General features: G+C 36.8%; 1 protein-coding gene across 2 annotated transcripts in view; it reads left to right on the top strand.

Annotated features, from left to right (window-relative positions):
* Positions 1-10,461, top strand: part of itga7 (integrin, alpha 7) — a 58,877-nt gene extending 48,416 nt beyond the window's left edge. The window contains exons 23-26 of one of the 2 annotated variants that reach the window (XM_079393472.1): positions 6,390-6,488; positions 6,575-6,700; positions 7,750-7,894; positions 9,630-10,461. In XM_079393472.1, coding sequence (XP_079249598.1) covers positions 6,390-6,488; positions 6,575-6,700; positions 7,750-7,866 — 342 coding nt within the window. In that variant the 3' untranslated portion in view covers positions 7,867-7,894; positions 9,630-10,461. The remainder of the gene's footprint in view (positions 1-6,389; positions 6,489-6,574; positions 6,701-7,749; positions 7,895-9,629) is intronic. The other variant, XM_079393473.1, reaches the window with a different exon arrangement.
* The last annotated feature ends 3,512 nt before the right edge of the window (positions 10,462-13,973 follow it).

Below are 13,973 nucleotides of genomic sequence, written 5' to 3'. Positions count from 1 at the left end.
ACGTCAGGAAAGCAGCCGGACCTGATGGGATAACCGACCGTGTTCTGAGGTCCTGCGCTGATCAGCTCGCTGGATTGTTCACTTCCATCTTTAATGAGTCCCTTGCTACCTCCGTGGTTCCCACCTCATTTAAAAAATCCTTCATTATCCCTGTGCCAAAGAACAATAAATCCTCTTGCCTGAATGACTATCGCCCAGTTGCCCTCACATCTATAGTCATGAAGGTTTTTGAGAGACTTGTAAAGAGCCACATTTGCTCCTCCATACCTGATACTTTGGACCCTCTTCAGTTTGCCTATAGCCCCAATAGATCTACTGACGATGCCATCTCTCACGTCCTCCACTCTTCCCTCACACACATGGACAGCAACATTGGGAATTATGTAAGGCTGCTATTCATTGACTATAGCTCAGCTTTCAATACTATAGTCCCCATCAAGCTGGCTTCTAAACTCACAGACCTCGGCCTAAACAACTGTCTCCCTCTGAATGTGAGCAAAACTAAAGAGCTGAACATGGACTTTAGGAAGAGACAGCAGCGGCCCTACATTCCTCTTATGATCAGTGGGACCCCTGTGGAGAGGGTGAGTAGCTTCAAGTACCTCGGTGTAAACATCTCCGAGAACCTGACTTGGACTACACACATCCAAACACAGGTTAAGAAAGCCAGGCAAAGATTGTACCACCTGCGACAGCAGAGGAAATTCAGGGTCTCACCAGCAATCCTGAAAACTTTCTATTCAGGGACCATAGAAAGTGTATTGACTCAGTGCATCTCAGTGTGGTATGGAAACCGCTCCAATCAGGAGTGCAAAGCACTACAGAGAGTTGTGCGCTTAGCTGAGCGCATCTCAGGGTCTGCTCTCCCCTCTCTGCAGGACATCTACCTCAAACGCTGCAAATGTAGAGCTGTTAAAATCATCAAGGACTCAAATAACCCTGGTAACCATCTATTCACTTTGCTTCCATCTGGTAAGCGCTTCCGTAGCCTGATGGCAAAAACCGAGAGACTTAGGAGGAGCTTCTTCCCCCAGGCCATCAGGCTCCTAAACTCTAACTCTGTCATAACATCACTTGACTCCATGTAAATATCACTATATCAATAAACTATTCATAATTTTTCTCTATCTCATATTGCCGCTATTTAAATACCCTGTACAACTTTTTTGCACATTCTTTTGCACATTCCTCTTATATTACTATTTAAGTCAACAACATACTGACCTGCACATTTATATTTATAATCTTTTATTTTATTTTATTCTTTTATTTTTTCTACTTTTCTTTTTCTTAATATTTGTATACTATATAATTGCACTGTCCTTGGAGCAGACCTGACTTACATTTCACTGCTGGTTATACTCTGTATAATTGTCAGAGGTGGGTAGAGTACCCAAAAACTGTACTCAAGTAAAAGTAAAAGTACTTCTAGAAATATTTACTCAAGTAAAAGTAAAAGTAATCGTCTGAATAGTTACTTGAGTAAGAGTAAAAAAGTATCGGATAAAAAAACTACTCAAGTAGTTAGTTACTAGTTACTTTGGATCATATAGGTACTGAATATAGTCTATTTTTATTTAGATATATAGATTACATTTATGTAATGTGTATGTGTATACACACACACACACACACACACACACACACACTGCCGTTCAAAATATATATATATATATATATTTTAATGTAATTTATTTCAGTGATGCAAATCAGAATTTTCATCAGCCTTTACCCCAGTCTTCAGAGTCACATAATCCTTCAGAAATCATGTTGATTTATTATCAGTGCTGCTCTTTTTAGCTTTCTATTCATCAAAGAATACTGAACAAAATGTTACAGGTTCCAAAAAATATTTTTGGCAAATACAGCAAAACTGTTTCCAACACTGGTAATAAATCGATATATTATAATGTTTTCTGAAGGATCATATGACTCCGAAAACTGGAGTAACAGCTGATGAAAATTCTGATTTGCATCACTGAATTAAAATATATTTTAAAGTAAATTAATTATGTATTATCCTATAACCGCTGACACTGAAACCTCTGAAAATTCCTCCCATGACTGCTCTGAACATAACGAAACAAATGCATATTGACGGATCTTCTGTTCTGCAAAATATAAACAAATGTAGCCTATATTTTTGCAAGCTTAAATATTGTAAAAATATGAATATTAATTGTGTCTAGAACAGGCCGCGCGCCGCTGCGCAGAGCTAACGCGGGTTCCGCGGGTGTTCATTTCATACTCTGTGACAGCTTATTTAATGTATAAATTATACATTGTATTTAATGTAAGGTACATGTACAACAAACTGGTAATGTCATAGTGGTAACGTGGTCTATACCTGTGGAACAGTAGACAGCACACGCGGTGTTCATCTAATAAAAGAACTTCATATAGCTCTAGCAAACAAGCCTTTGCAGATTTGCATTCAACTGACTGTAGATCCAAAGCCACGTCTTCAGCGCTCTTGATGTTCATAAACTCTGTTATCTGAGTGAGAACCGCTTCAGAGACTCAGCGCGTGCGGCAGGGAACTGAACGAATCATTCAAACTGATTCTCGAACCGATTCACTGGTTTGCCAACTGGTTTGATAAAGCCTTTAAACAGAATCGACTCAAAAGAATGAATCATTCGCGAATGGGCATCGTTCATTGCCCAGAGAAAAGTAGACGGCGCGTTTGGCCGAATAAACCGAAGCATTTTTAACTTGTATTGCATTAAGATACAGTAACGAGAGGAGAGTCGCCCACAGTAACGGAGTAAAAGTACCGTTTTTTCTCTAAAAATATACTTGAGTAAGAGTAAAAGTACCCATTTTAAAATATACTCTAAAAGTATTAGTTACCCAAAAAATGTACTCAAGTAAATGTAACGAAGTAAATGTAACTCGTTACTACCCACCTCTGATAATTGTGTATGTGACGAATAAAAATCTTGAATCTTTCTTCAGTGTGAGTCGTGGTGGGATTTAACGCAAGTAACACCACAACTCTTGCTTACAGACAATATACAGGTCCTTCTCAAAAAATTAGCATATTGTGATAAAGTTCATTATTTTCTGTAATGTACTGATAAACATTAGACTTTCATATATTTTAGATTCATTACAACACAACTGAAGTAGTTCAAGCCTTTTATTGTTTTAATATTGATGATTTTGGCATACAGCTCATGAAAACCCAAAATTCCTATCTCAAAAAATTAGCATATTTCCTCCGACCAATAAAAGAAAAGTGTTTAATACAAAAAAAGTCAACCTTCAAATAATTATGTTCAGTTATGCACTCAATACTTGGTCGGGAATCCTTTTGCAGAAATGACTGCTTCAATGCGGCGTGGCATGGAGGCAATCAGCCTGTGGCACTGCTGAGGTGTTATGGAGGCCCAGGATGCTTCGATAGCGGCCTTAAGCTCATCCAGAGTGTTGGGTCTTGCGTCTCTCAACTTTCTCTTCACAATATCCCACAGATTCTCTATGGGGTTCAGGTCAGGAGAGTTGGCAGGCCAATTGAGCACAGTAATACCATGGTCAGTAAACCATTTACCAGTGGTTTTGGCACTGTGAGCAGGTGCCAGGTCGTGCTGAAAAATGAAATCTTCATCTCCATAAAGCTTTTCAGCAGATGGAAGCATGAAGTGCTCCAAAATCTCCTGATAGCTAGCTGCATTGACCCTGCCCTTGATAAAACACAGTGGACCAACACCAGCATCACTGACTGTGGGTACTTGACACTGGACTTCAGGCATTTTGGCATTTCCCTCTCCCCAGTCTTCCTCCAGACTCTGGCACCTTGATTTCCGAATGACATGCAAAATTTGCTTTCATCCGAAAAAAAGTACTTTGGACCACTGAGCAACAGTCCAGTGCTGCTTCTCTGTAGCCCAGGTCAGGCGCTTCTGCCGCTGTTTCTGGTTCAAAAGTGGCTTGACCTGGGGAATGCGGCACCTGTAGCCCATTTCCTGCACACGCCTGTACACGGTGGCTCTGGATGTTTCTACTCCAGACTCAGTCCACTGCTTCCGCAGGTCCCCCAAGGTCTGGAATCGGTCCTTCTCCACAATCTTCCTCAGGGTCAGGTCACCTCTTCTCGTAGTGCTGCGTTTTCTGCCACACTTTTTCCTTCCCACAGACTTCCTTGATACAGCACTCTGGGAACAGCCTATTCGTTCAGAAATTTCTTTCTGTGTCTTACCCTCTTGCTTGAGGGTGTCAATGATGGCCTTCTGGACAGCAGTCAGGTCGGCAGTCTTACCCATGATTGCGGTTTTGAGTAATGAACCAGGCTGGGAGTTTTTAAAAGCCTCAGGAATCTTTTGCAGGTGTTTAGAGTTAATTAGTTGATTCAGATGATTAGGTTAATAGCTCGTTTAGAGAAACTTTTCATGATATGCTAATTTTTTGAGATAGGAATTTTGGGTTTTCATGAGCTGTATGCCAAAATCATCAATATTAAAACAATAAAAGGCTTGAACTACTTCAGTTGTGTTGTAATGAATCTAAAATATATGAAAGTCTAATGTTTATCAGTACATTACAGAAAATAATGAACTTTATCACAATATGCTAATTTTTTGAAAAGGACCTGTATTGTACCATGGAATGATGAGCACCTAGTTTTTTAACTGTGTGTTACAGAGAGGGTTGTGATGGTGTAGGTGTTGGTAAACCCCTGGTCTCAGCCTCAGAGTGGCCACAGTGCGTTTACTGATCATCCAGTGCATAATGTGCGCAAAACTGGAGAACTACGATCAGATTACCTGACTGATGTACAACATAACAATAAAATAATCCCTGGATTAGTATGTCTGATTGATACTCAGACTTTTGATCAAGACACTTAGTAACAAGTAAACAAAATTTACTTGTGCAGAAATGAGTATTCTAGTAATATTCTAATTAGCGTTTCTTAGTTTTAAATGGACATAAATTCCAATTACAAGATTTGCACTAAAATGTTCTCTTGGTCTGCTGTGCCATTGTTTGCACATTTTCTTCCATGCCGGTCTGTTACTGTAATATGACTGAATTCAGATACAGTCACCTCAAGCACCCTCAAGATTTATTTATCAAATGCTGAAAACAGCTATGTCATAAAAGACACCAATTTCCAATATTAATTGCACTACCATTCAAAATACAATATTTCTTAAGAAATAATACTCTTATTAATTAAGGATGCATTAAATGATCAAGTGACAGTAAAGACATAATGTTACAAAAGATTCTATTTAAGATAAATGCTGTTCTTTTGAACTTTCTATTCATCGAAGAATACTGAAAAATAAACTGTAAAAACGGTTGCAGAAAGATATGAAGCAGCACAACTGCTTGCTTGATAATAATCAGAAATGTTTCTTGAGCAGCAAATCAGCATGATTTCTGAAGGATCATGTGACACTCAACACTGGAGCAATGATGCTGAAAATCCAGCTTTCATGGGAATAAATTACATTTGAACATATTCACATAGATAACAGTTCCTTTAACAGAGTGTCTATTTACACTAAGTGCAAATAGCCCGGCTTGTTGGCAAAGGCAATTTACACTAACTACACCTACTAACGTGTGATTGGGTTAGTCAACACTAAAAAAAGACGCTCATTCGTAATCAGTTTCAGTGGCGTAGGTGGCAAGGTGTATGTATTTTGATGCGAGTTCGAGCCTGCCTTTTTCCAAACGTTTTCACTCCCTTTTCAAATCTCATATTGCATCGGAAAGGCATTTTATTTTCAATAAAAATGTAGGAAATAATCAAAAAGTTTAAAATAAAGTATCAGGTAAACTTAGGGTAGGTGTAGTGAGTGCTTTATTGTCCCAATAAGGTGGCATCCATTTAATAATGTGAATTAAAACTATAATTTACACTCAATACGTTATTATTGCATACTGTTTTATAATGTACTACGATACTGAGGCGCAGATAATTGCCGCTATTTGCAATAAGTAGTAAAAATAGCAGAAAATCTTGCTATTTTAACACAGTGTAAATATAATCTATAGCTATTTGCACTTAGTGTAAATAGCATATGGTTAAAAAATACTGCTATTTTAACACAGTGTAAATAGAAACCATTGCTATTTGCACTTAGTGTAAATACTATCTTTCGCTAAAAAATATGCTATTTGCCCTTAGTATAAATAGCATCTGTCGCTATCTACACTTAGTGCAAATAGCCGCTGCCTTATTTTAAACTGTAATAATATTTCACAATATTACTGCCTTCATTGTATTTTTGAACAAATAACATTTTATAAAATTGCTGCAGTGTTGATGAAGCTTTAATACAAAGTTATTTTGATATTCTGGTGTATTTGTGGTTTGTTTTATCGGCTCATCCAAATCAGTACAGTGTTCACTTTTTTTACATTCTGTCCATTAGGAGTTTTCATCTGTCAGTGCTGTGGAGCTGCTGGTCAGAGCCAATATCACCATAAAATCCAACATTAGACATCTGGTGCTGAAGGACGCTGCTACACAGGTCAGATAACACACACTCACTGGTGATCACACATTCTCACATCTGAGCATGTTCATGTTAGCCTATTAATTTTTGCGTGTGTGCAGGTGTCAGTAATGATTTACCCAGAGCACGGGCTCTCAGACCAGCACAGCATCCCATGGTGGATCATTCTCATCGCTGTCCTGGCTGGAATTATTGTTCTCGCACTGCTCGTTTGTTTATTGTGGAAGGTAAGTGTGCACCTGCACCCACTCAACAGGCATCTTTATTGCAGATGAAATGAAACCATGATATTACCCCACAACCTGCACCCATGACCTTGGTGAACTGTCACTTGTTTGACTACTGTACTGGTGAATGTCCAAAAGAATATAATTTGGCTTGATAACATAGTCAAGTTGCTGTCTGATTAATCAGTGGAGTGGCGATTTAGTAATGTTGATCACAGCTTGATTACTGGTTGCCAGTCATGTACTTTTATGGACAGAGTCTAGCAATGTACTTCTGGATTCTCCTCCAAAAAAAAAAAAAAACTTCCATGTTTTATTACCTTTTTTTCAATTCATTTGTATATAGTAAAGCAGCTTTGCAGCAAACAGAGTTGCTATGGCTCACTCTTTAAGATGTTTAAGAAAGAAGGAACTGAGACAACTGCAGTGGTCAAATGAAAAATCTTTCACTTCATGAAACATTGGAAATGTGGTTCTCAAAAGTCAGTCTGCTGTCATTTAAAGACATGAAAACAAACCCTAAAAATGAACATTGTAAAAATTTACTTGCCCTCATGTTGTTCCCAAACTCTTTTCCATCCAAAGGAAATGATTGAGGGCAGTGCTGTAAATGACTGTAAACAGCTTGAATGTTTCATAGTTTCATAAAAGCAGCCCATACAACTAGCTATATGACAGGAAGCGAGCGCAGTTGTCATTCGCTCATCTAATGACAGCTTTTTCAACAGTGACATCAAGCTTTCTTGGTACCATTGCTTATTATGATTGACCATCATTTACATAAAATCTGGTCAAATAAAAGATGACAGAATTCTTATTTGTGGATGTACTTAATGAAGTGCACCTATGTAAAAGTGGTCATTTTGCATATGTGACTAAATTGATTTCCTTTTCCTACTATGCATTCTATTGTCTTATAACGTTTATCATAATATTTCCTCACTTCTAATTATTTAACCACCCATTGCTAGTTCCTCCTGTTTTCTTCTGTCTGTACCTACATTTGTTTGCATATTTCTGTTTGCATATATTCCCATCTTGTGGAGCAGTGTGGTTTTTTCAAGCGCACAGAGAGGCAGCCTCAGTATGAAACCAAGTATCACCACGCTGAACTGCAGCTGCAGCCATCTGATGTGGAGAGGAAGCAGGCCACTGAACTTCACTAAGAACTTTCTCCAGCACATCCGTCATGTGGTACAGCTCCGTTCTGCAGTGGAGTGTGCTGCTGTGCTGTGGCTTTCCAAACTATAAGTGTCATGGCATGATAGCCAGTATTTGAATAATAATAGGCATGCCTAACAACTTAACATCCATGATGTAATACGAGTAACTGTCATTGGAGCGTCATTGAGACAAGGCACCAGGGCCAGGCCTTCTTAGTTTGCTAAACTGCTAGAGAATCTTTCCCTAGGAAATAGATTTAGCATGCACATTTACAGAATTACAAGCTACTTGATATGAGATTTATATTTGTAAATAACTGTTTTTGGCGGTGGTATCAGTGACGCAAGGCAGAACAAGCAATTAATTTCCTGTAATAAAAGTAATTGAGCAAATGAGCAAATTAAAGAATACAGATCATTTCCATAATTAGCATAGAGTCACAATCAAGAAGAGCCTATGATAATCAAGTGCAGGTGACATTAAATAATGATGCAAATACATTTTGCATCTAAATGTGAAACTCTAATAAATGCATATGCAATAAGGTCAGCCACAAAAATAACTCTCTCCACTCCATTAATTTTTCACTGTAAGGGTGTTACATACTCAACACTGTAAGGGTGTTACATACATACATACTCATTAAAGGGATAGTTCACCCAAAAATTCTGTCATTAATTACTCGCCCTTATGTCGTTCCAAACCTGTAAGACCTTTGTTCATGTTCGGAACACAAATTAAGATATTTTTGCTCAATTCTGAGAGCTCTCTGACCCTTCCGTAGACAGCAAGGATCCTAACACGATCAAGGCTCAGAAACGTTGCAAGGACATCATTAAAATAATCCATGTGACATCAGGGGTTCAACCGTAATTTTATGAAGCTACGAGAATATTTTTTGTGCGCAAAGAAAACAAAAAGAATGACTTTATTCAACAATTCATCTCTTCTGCATCACCCTATAGCGCCATTTTGGAGAGTATCACACACGTAAACAACATATGTTGTTCTGTGTCAGCAGCACCGTACATGGATACGTTGTTTACATTGTTTACACTTTGATCTGAACGTAAACAATGTATCCGTGTACATGTGTGGTCAGAGAACTCTCCGAATTCATCAAAAATATTTTAATTTGTGTTCCGAAGATGAACGAAGGTTTTACGGGTATGGAACGACATGAGGGTGAGTGATTAATGACAGAATTTAAATGTTTGGGTGAACTATCCATTTAAGAAACATTATAGCCTTCTTTAAAAAAAAATTTAAGCCTGCAGATCATTGAAGAATAAGGATGATGGAAATCTGCTTTGTATTCAGTGCAACTGTAACATAGAGTGTAACATAGAGGCTGATGATTAGGACGTTAAAGGAATACATCTGACTACACCCTGACTGACTAAAAGTTTGATAAAAGGATGTGCAAATTATTAGATGTGAGGAAGAGTTATTAGACTCTTAGCTTAGCTTGTGTAAGAAGGGCATCAAAAGAAGATCTGATAAGCAGTGGTTGTCGAGCACTAACTTTATCGCTCTAAAAAAATAACAGTTAAAAAGCTGAAATAGAGCATGGGGTAAATTGATGTCTTGCCACACCTGCCAATGGAGTACATTGTTATTATGACAATGGAATGGAAGTTTAAACCTTAGAATAACAAGTAAAATCTCTCACACGATTTTAACCTGGTTATTAAAAAGCAAAAAAACTAAAACATTTGCTTACATTACAAAAAAACATCTCATTGTGCTTCTTTCTCTTTTACAGTGTGGTTTCTTCCAAAGGGTTCAGTATAAAGATAAAGTGCCCCAGTATAAGGCTGTGAAGATCCTGCGGCAAGAGACACAATTTCAGGACAAGACTTTTATTTTGCACAAAAAACAATGGGCTACCCGCTGGAGTGATGGAACAATCTAATCTAATAAGCATCCTTTTGTCCTCAGCAACATGGACACCAACCAGAGAATGCAGTGGACTCACAGTGACCTTAAACATACACTGCTACAGATTTTTATTCAGAATTTTATAAGTTGCATTTTTCATTGCTCTGCAGATTGAAAGAAAATTTCAGAAGGACAGCTAGATCTAGCTGGAGATATCCAGTATATAAATGAAAATATATGCACGTAGTATTAAAATCACTGTTTAATGTATTAATGTTGAATTCAGTGTAATGGTGTTTGTGAACTCATAAAACAGCGGTGTTCTGTATCAACTACAGTTCAGTGCCTTTAGAACTTTGAAACATTTGAATACTGAAACATATTTTAAGGGTCTTTATATTATACGAGAAACATGATACATTTTTCAATTCGCAAGAAACTTAGCATGCATCATTTAAAGACCCTCATGATAAAAAGCTACATTAAGTCAGTTTTATTTGTTTAGCATTTTTCATAGTATACATCATTCCAAAGCAGATTTACAGAAAGTCATACTGTTTAGTCTGTAATGCCTTAAGCCCAATCCTTCAGCTGTCAGCTGGTGTCATGTAGTAGGTGGCGGTATGCGCCTTTAAGTGGGTTTGCCAACTGCTGTTAAAAGGAAAAGATGCTCAAATAAACTCAAAAAAAGAAGAAATGTGCGTGTGTGACACACGAGAACCTGCGAGGTCTGTTCTAGCGCATCACACGTTTGAGCTTCTGTGTTCAGTGTATTTTATGCACACTTTTGTTACGATCTATCTTATGGAGGACCAAACCTGCATAAATTAAATATGAATAAATGAATGAATGAATAAATGAATAAATAAATATATTAATTAATAAATAGATAAATAAATGTGATAATAGGAAAATAAATAAATTAATAAATGACTTGATAAAATAAATATGATTAATTTGTAATAAAATTAATTTTTCCCCTCTCAATTTATTTTCTGCTTTTAGTCATTTATACATTAAAAATATATATATTTTATTTTTTCACTAATTCTTTTTTAATGTATTTTTATTATTTATACATTTATTTTGAGATTTATTTATATATTTATGCATTCATTTTTTTTAGAATGATTTATTCCCACATGTATTTATTTTTAGATTTATTGATTTATTTATTCATTTATTTTTACTTTTCCGTGTGTAACATGGAATTGAGGAAGGTGGTGCTTGTGTAGCTTCAGTGCATCATTGGTTGAGAGCTCACGCGTCGCATCGTCAGGCCAGCTAAGCGATAGAGATGAGAGTTTTCAAAGACAATAGCGGCAAGTAGTAATTCGTTGTCCACTTTGCTACGGGATGTGGCAGATCAGCTGGAGAGTTGTAAGTTATTTTCACAGAACGTTATTCGCATTAGTGCCGAAATATTTAAAATATTTCCCAGAAATAAAAACAGGAAGCTGAAGCTGAAGTCTGGAACCACTTTCCTCATTTCCATGTTACACACGGAAAAGTTAAAATAAATAAATAAATAAATCTAAAAATAAATACATGTGGGAATAAATCATTCTAAAAAAAATGAATGCATAAATATATAAATAAATCTCAAAATAAATATATAAATAATAAAAATACATTAAAAAATAATTAGTGAAAAAATAAGTTAAAAAAATGTTTAAAATGTATAAATGACTAAAAAATAATTTTATTACAAATTAATCATATTTATTTTATCAAGTTGTTTATTCATTTATTTATTTTCCTATTATCACATTTATTTATCTATTTATGTAGTTATTCATTAATCTATTTATTTATTCATTTATTCATATTTAATTTATGCAGGTTTGGTCCTCCATACTATCTGAGACGTCGTTGTTATAACGTGCTGCTATGGGTTGCGTCTTCGGATTTGACTGACAGACTGGTGTTCTGACACTGCAAGCTATCTGCTTTCTGACCATGTTGAAATTATTTTACTTACTGTACATATAAAATACAAGATTTTTACTGTATATCAGCTTTCCCATATTCACAATTGTGACCACACACATCTGCTGTGTCATTATTATTGCTGAATACTTTTTTCTGTTTCTCAAATAAATGAGGCAGGATGCAGTGCTCAGCTCTTATCCCCTCACAACGCTGAAATTTAGGGATGTCCCGATCAGATTTTTTGTACCCCAATGAATCGGATTGGATTGGGGTACAAAACATCTGATCGGGACATCCCTAAATTTCAGCGTTGTGAGGGGATAAGAGCTGAGCACTGCATCCTGCCTCATTTATTTGAGAAACAGAAAAAAGTATTCAGCAATAATAATGACACAGCAGATAGTTTAATTTTACTGCCAAGCCTTTTGTATAAAAGAGATTAACAGGCAATATCTACAGTAGAGTTCAATGCTGCAAACTTCATATTCTGTTTACTAAAGTTATGTTATCATCAATGTTTAGGCTATTTATAACAATAATGTTAGGACAACTCAGGGGTGGCTAACTTAGGTCCTGGAGAGCCACATTCCTGAAGAGTTTTGCTGCTCTAATCAAACACACCTTAACAAGCTAATCATGGTCTAAGGGTTACTAGCGGTGCATCCAAAATCATGTACTGAGTAGGTACTACATTTGAATCTTGAAAATTGGTAGTGTAACACTCATTCTAATCGGCAGAGGTAACACAATGAAAAGGGGAATTGTTTTCAGTACTTATATGCTGGGTGTAAACAATGAAGACAATAAAACAATAAAAGATACACAATAAAATGTATTTTGCTGCTGAACTGAAACAACACAACATATACAAAGAGTCCTTAAAGTCTGATGGTTCTTTACAATAACACAGTATTGAGGAAATTCCATGTATTGATAGCCCAATGTGTTCACCCGTGTATGTACAATCCAAAGTATTATAATCCAAGCTGCAAGTGTTAGTCCTTGAAGGGTAAGTATCCACAAAGTGTACTTTACAATCCAGGCAGTATATGGCCATGCACCTGAGTCCCATTTAAGGGTTTTTTCACATATAGTTCTTAAAGTGAACCAGAAAGGGAACCAGCTGAAAGTGATCTCAGTCATTTTGGTGTTCACTATATAGTGGACTTTATATTGCTACTGTATTGTTTCGCTGCTTTCATTGACACACAGGTGCGCATGCACACACACACATCTATGAGGCGTCACGTAGGATTTAAATCAAACTTCGCTTATCAATACATACATAACACACGTGCATACACCTATAAATTACTCGCATATACATGAATACTATTGGATGTTCAAAATACATATATGAAATACATGTGCACACTAATATAAAATCCATACCAATACATATTATGTTAGTAATGAATGCATATACACTTGTGAATAACTTGCATATACATATAAACTTGACGCACGCATACACCTATACATACTCGCATATACATGTGAACTTGATCCATGCATATACACCTATAAACACACGCACATACATATAAACTCGATGCGTGCAGACACACCTATACATACTTGCACATACATATAAACTTGATTCATGCATATAAACCTAAACACTCGCACATATATATACACTCGCCGCACGCAGGCACACCTATACATACTCGCACATACATATAAAGTCGATGCGCACATACACATCCATAAAACACTCGCGCATACATACAAAATAAAACGTAGATACATGCTTTAGTTGCGTACATACATTTATGCAAGTGATTTCATATGTGGATGTGCGTGAACTTTTCAGTGTAAACGGAAGGCATTTCAGTGTAAAAGGAAGGCATTTCAGTGTAAAAGGAAGACATTTCAGTGTAAAAGGAAGTTTTTAAGGGATGTCTTCCTCATGCAGATCGACATGAATTTCAGAGTGCCATTAATAGCTGTTACGTTTGTTAGTGTTTTATTTGCTTGTGCAAAGTGCAATGAAGACAATATACTTGATTTCTTTAATAGTGTATTACAGTGCCTAACGCATATACAGCAAGAGCCGAGAGAGACACTTTATCGAGATTTAGATAACCATGCCTGAACAATTAACAGTCTTTTGTCCGTGGGTTGTTATGATCAAAATGCCGAAACCAGAGAATGCCTAGTTATTCTCGAGACGCTGTACCGCATACTGCGCCAAATCACACATCCGCTTGATATTGGAAGACCTGCTGGAGCTGGACTAAGAGCAGTCCCACCACCTACATGTAACACAGGCCACAGAGGTCGTCCGCGCTAT

Source organism: Barbus barbus (assembly GCF_936440315.1).
Source record: "Barbus barbus genome assembly, chromosome: 35".
Lineage (NCBI taxonomy): Eukaryota > Metazoa > Chordata > Actinopteri > Cypriniformes > Cyprinidae > Barbus > Barbus barbus.
This window is presented reverse-complemented; position numbering and strand designations above follow the sequence as displayed.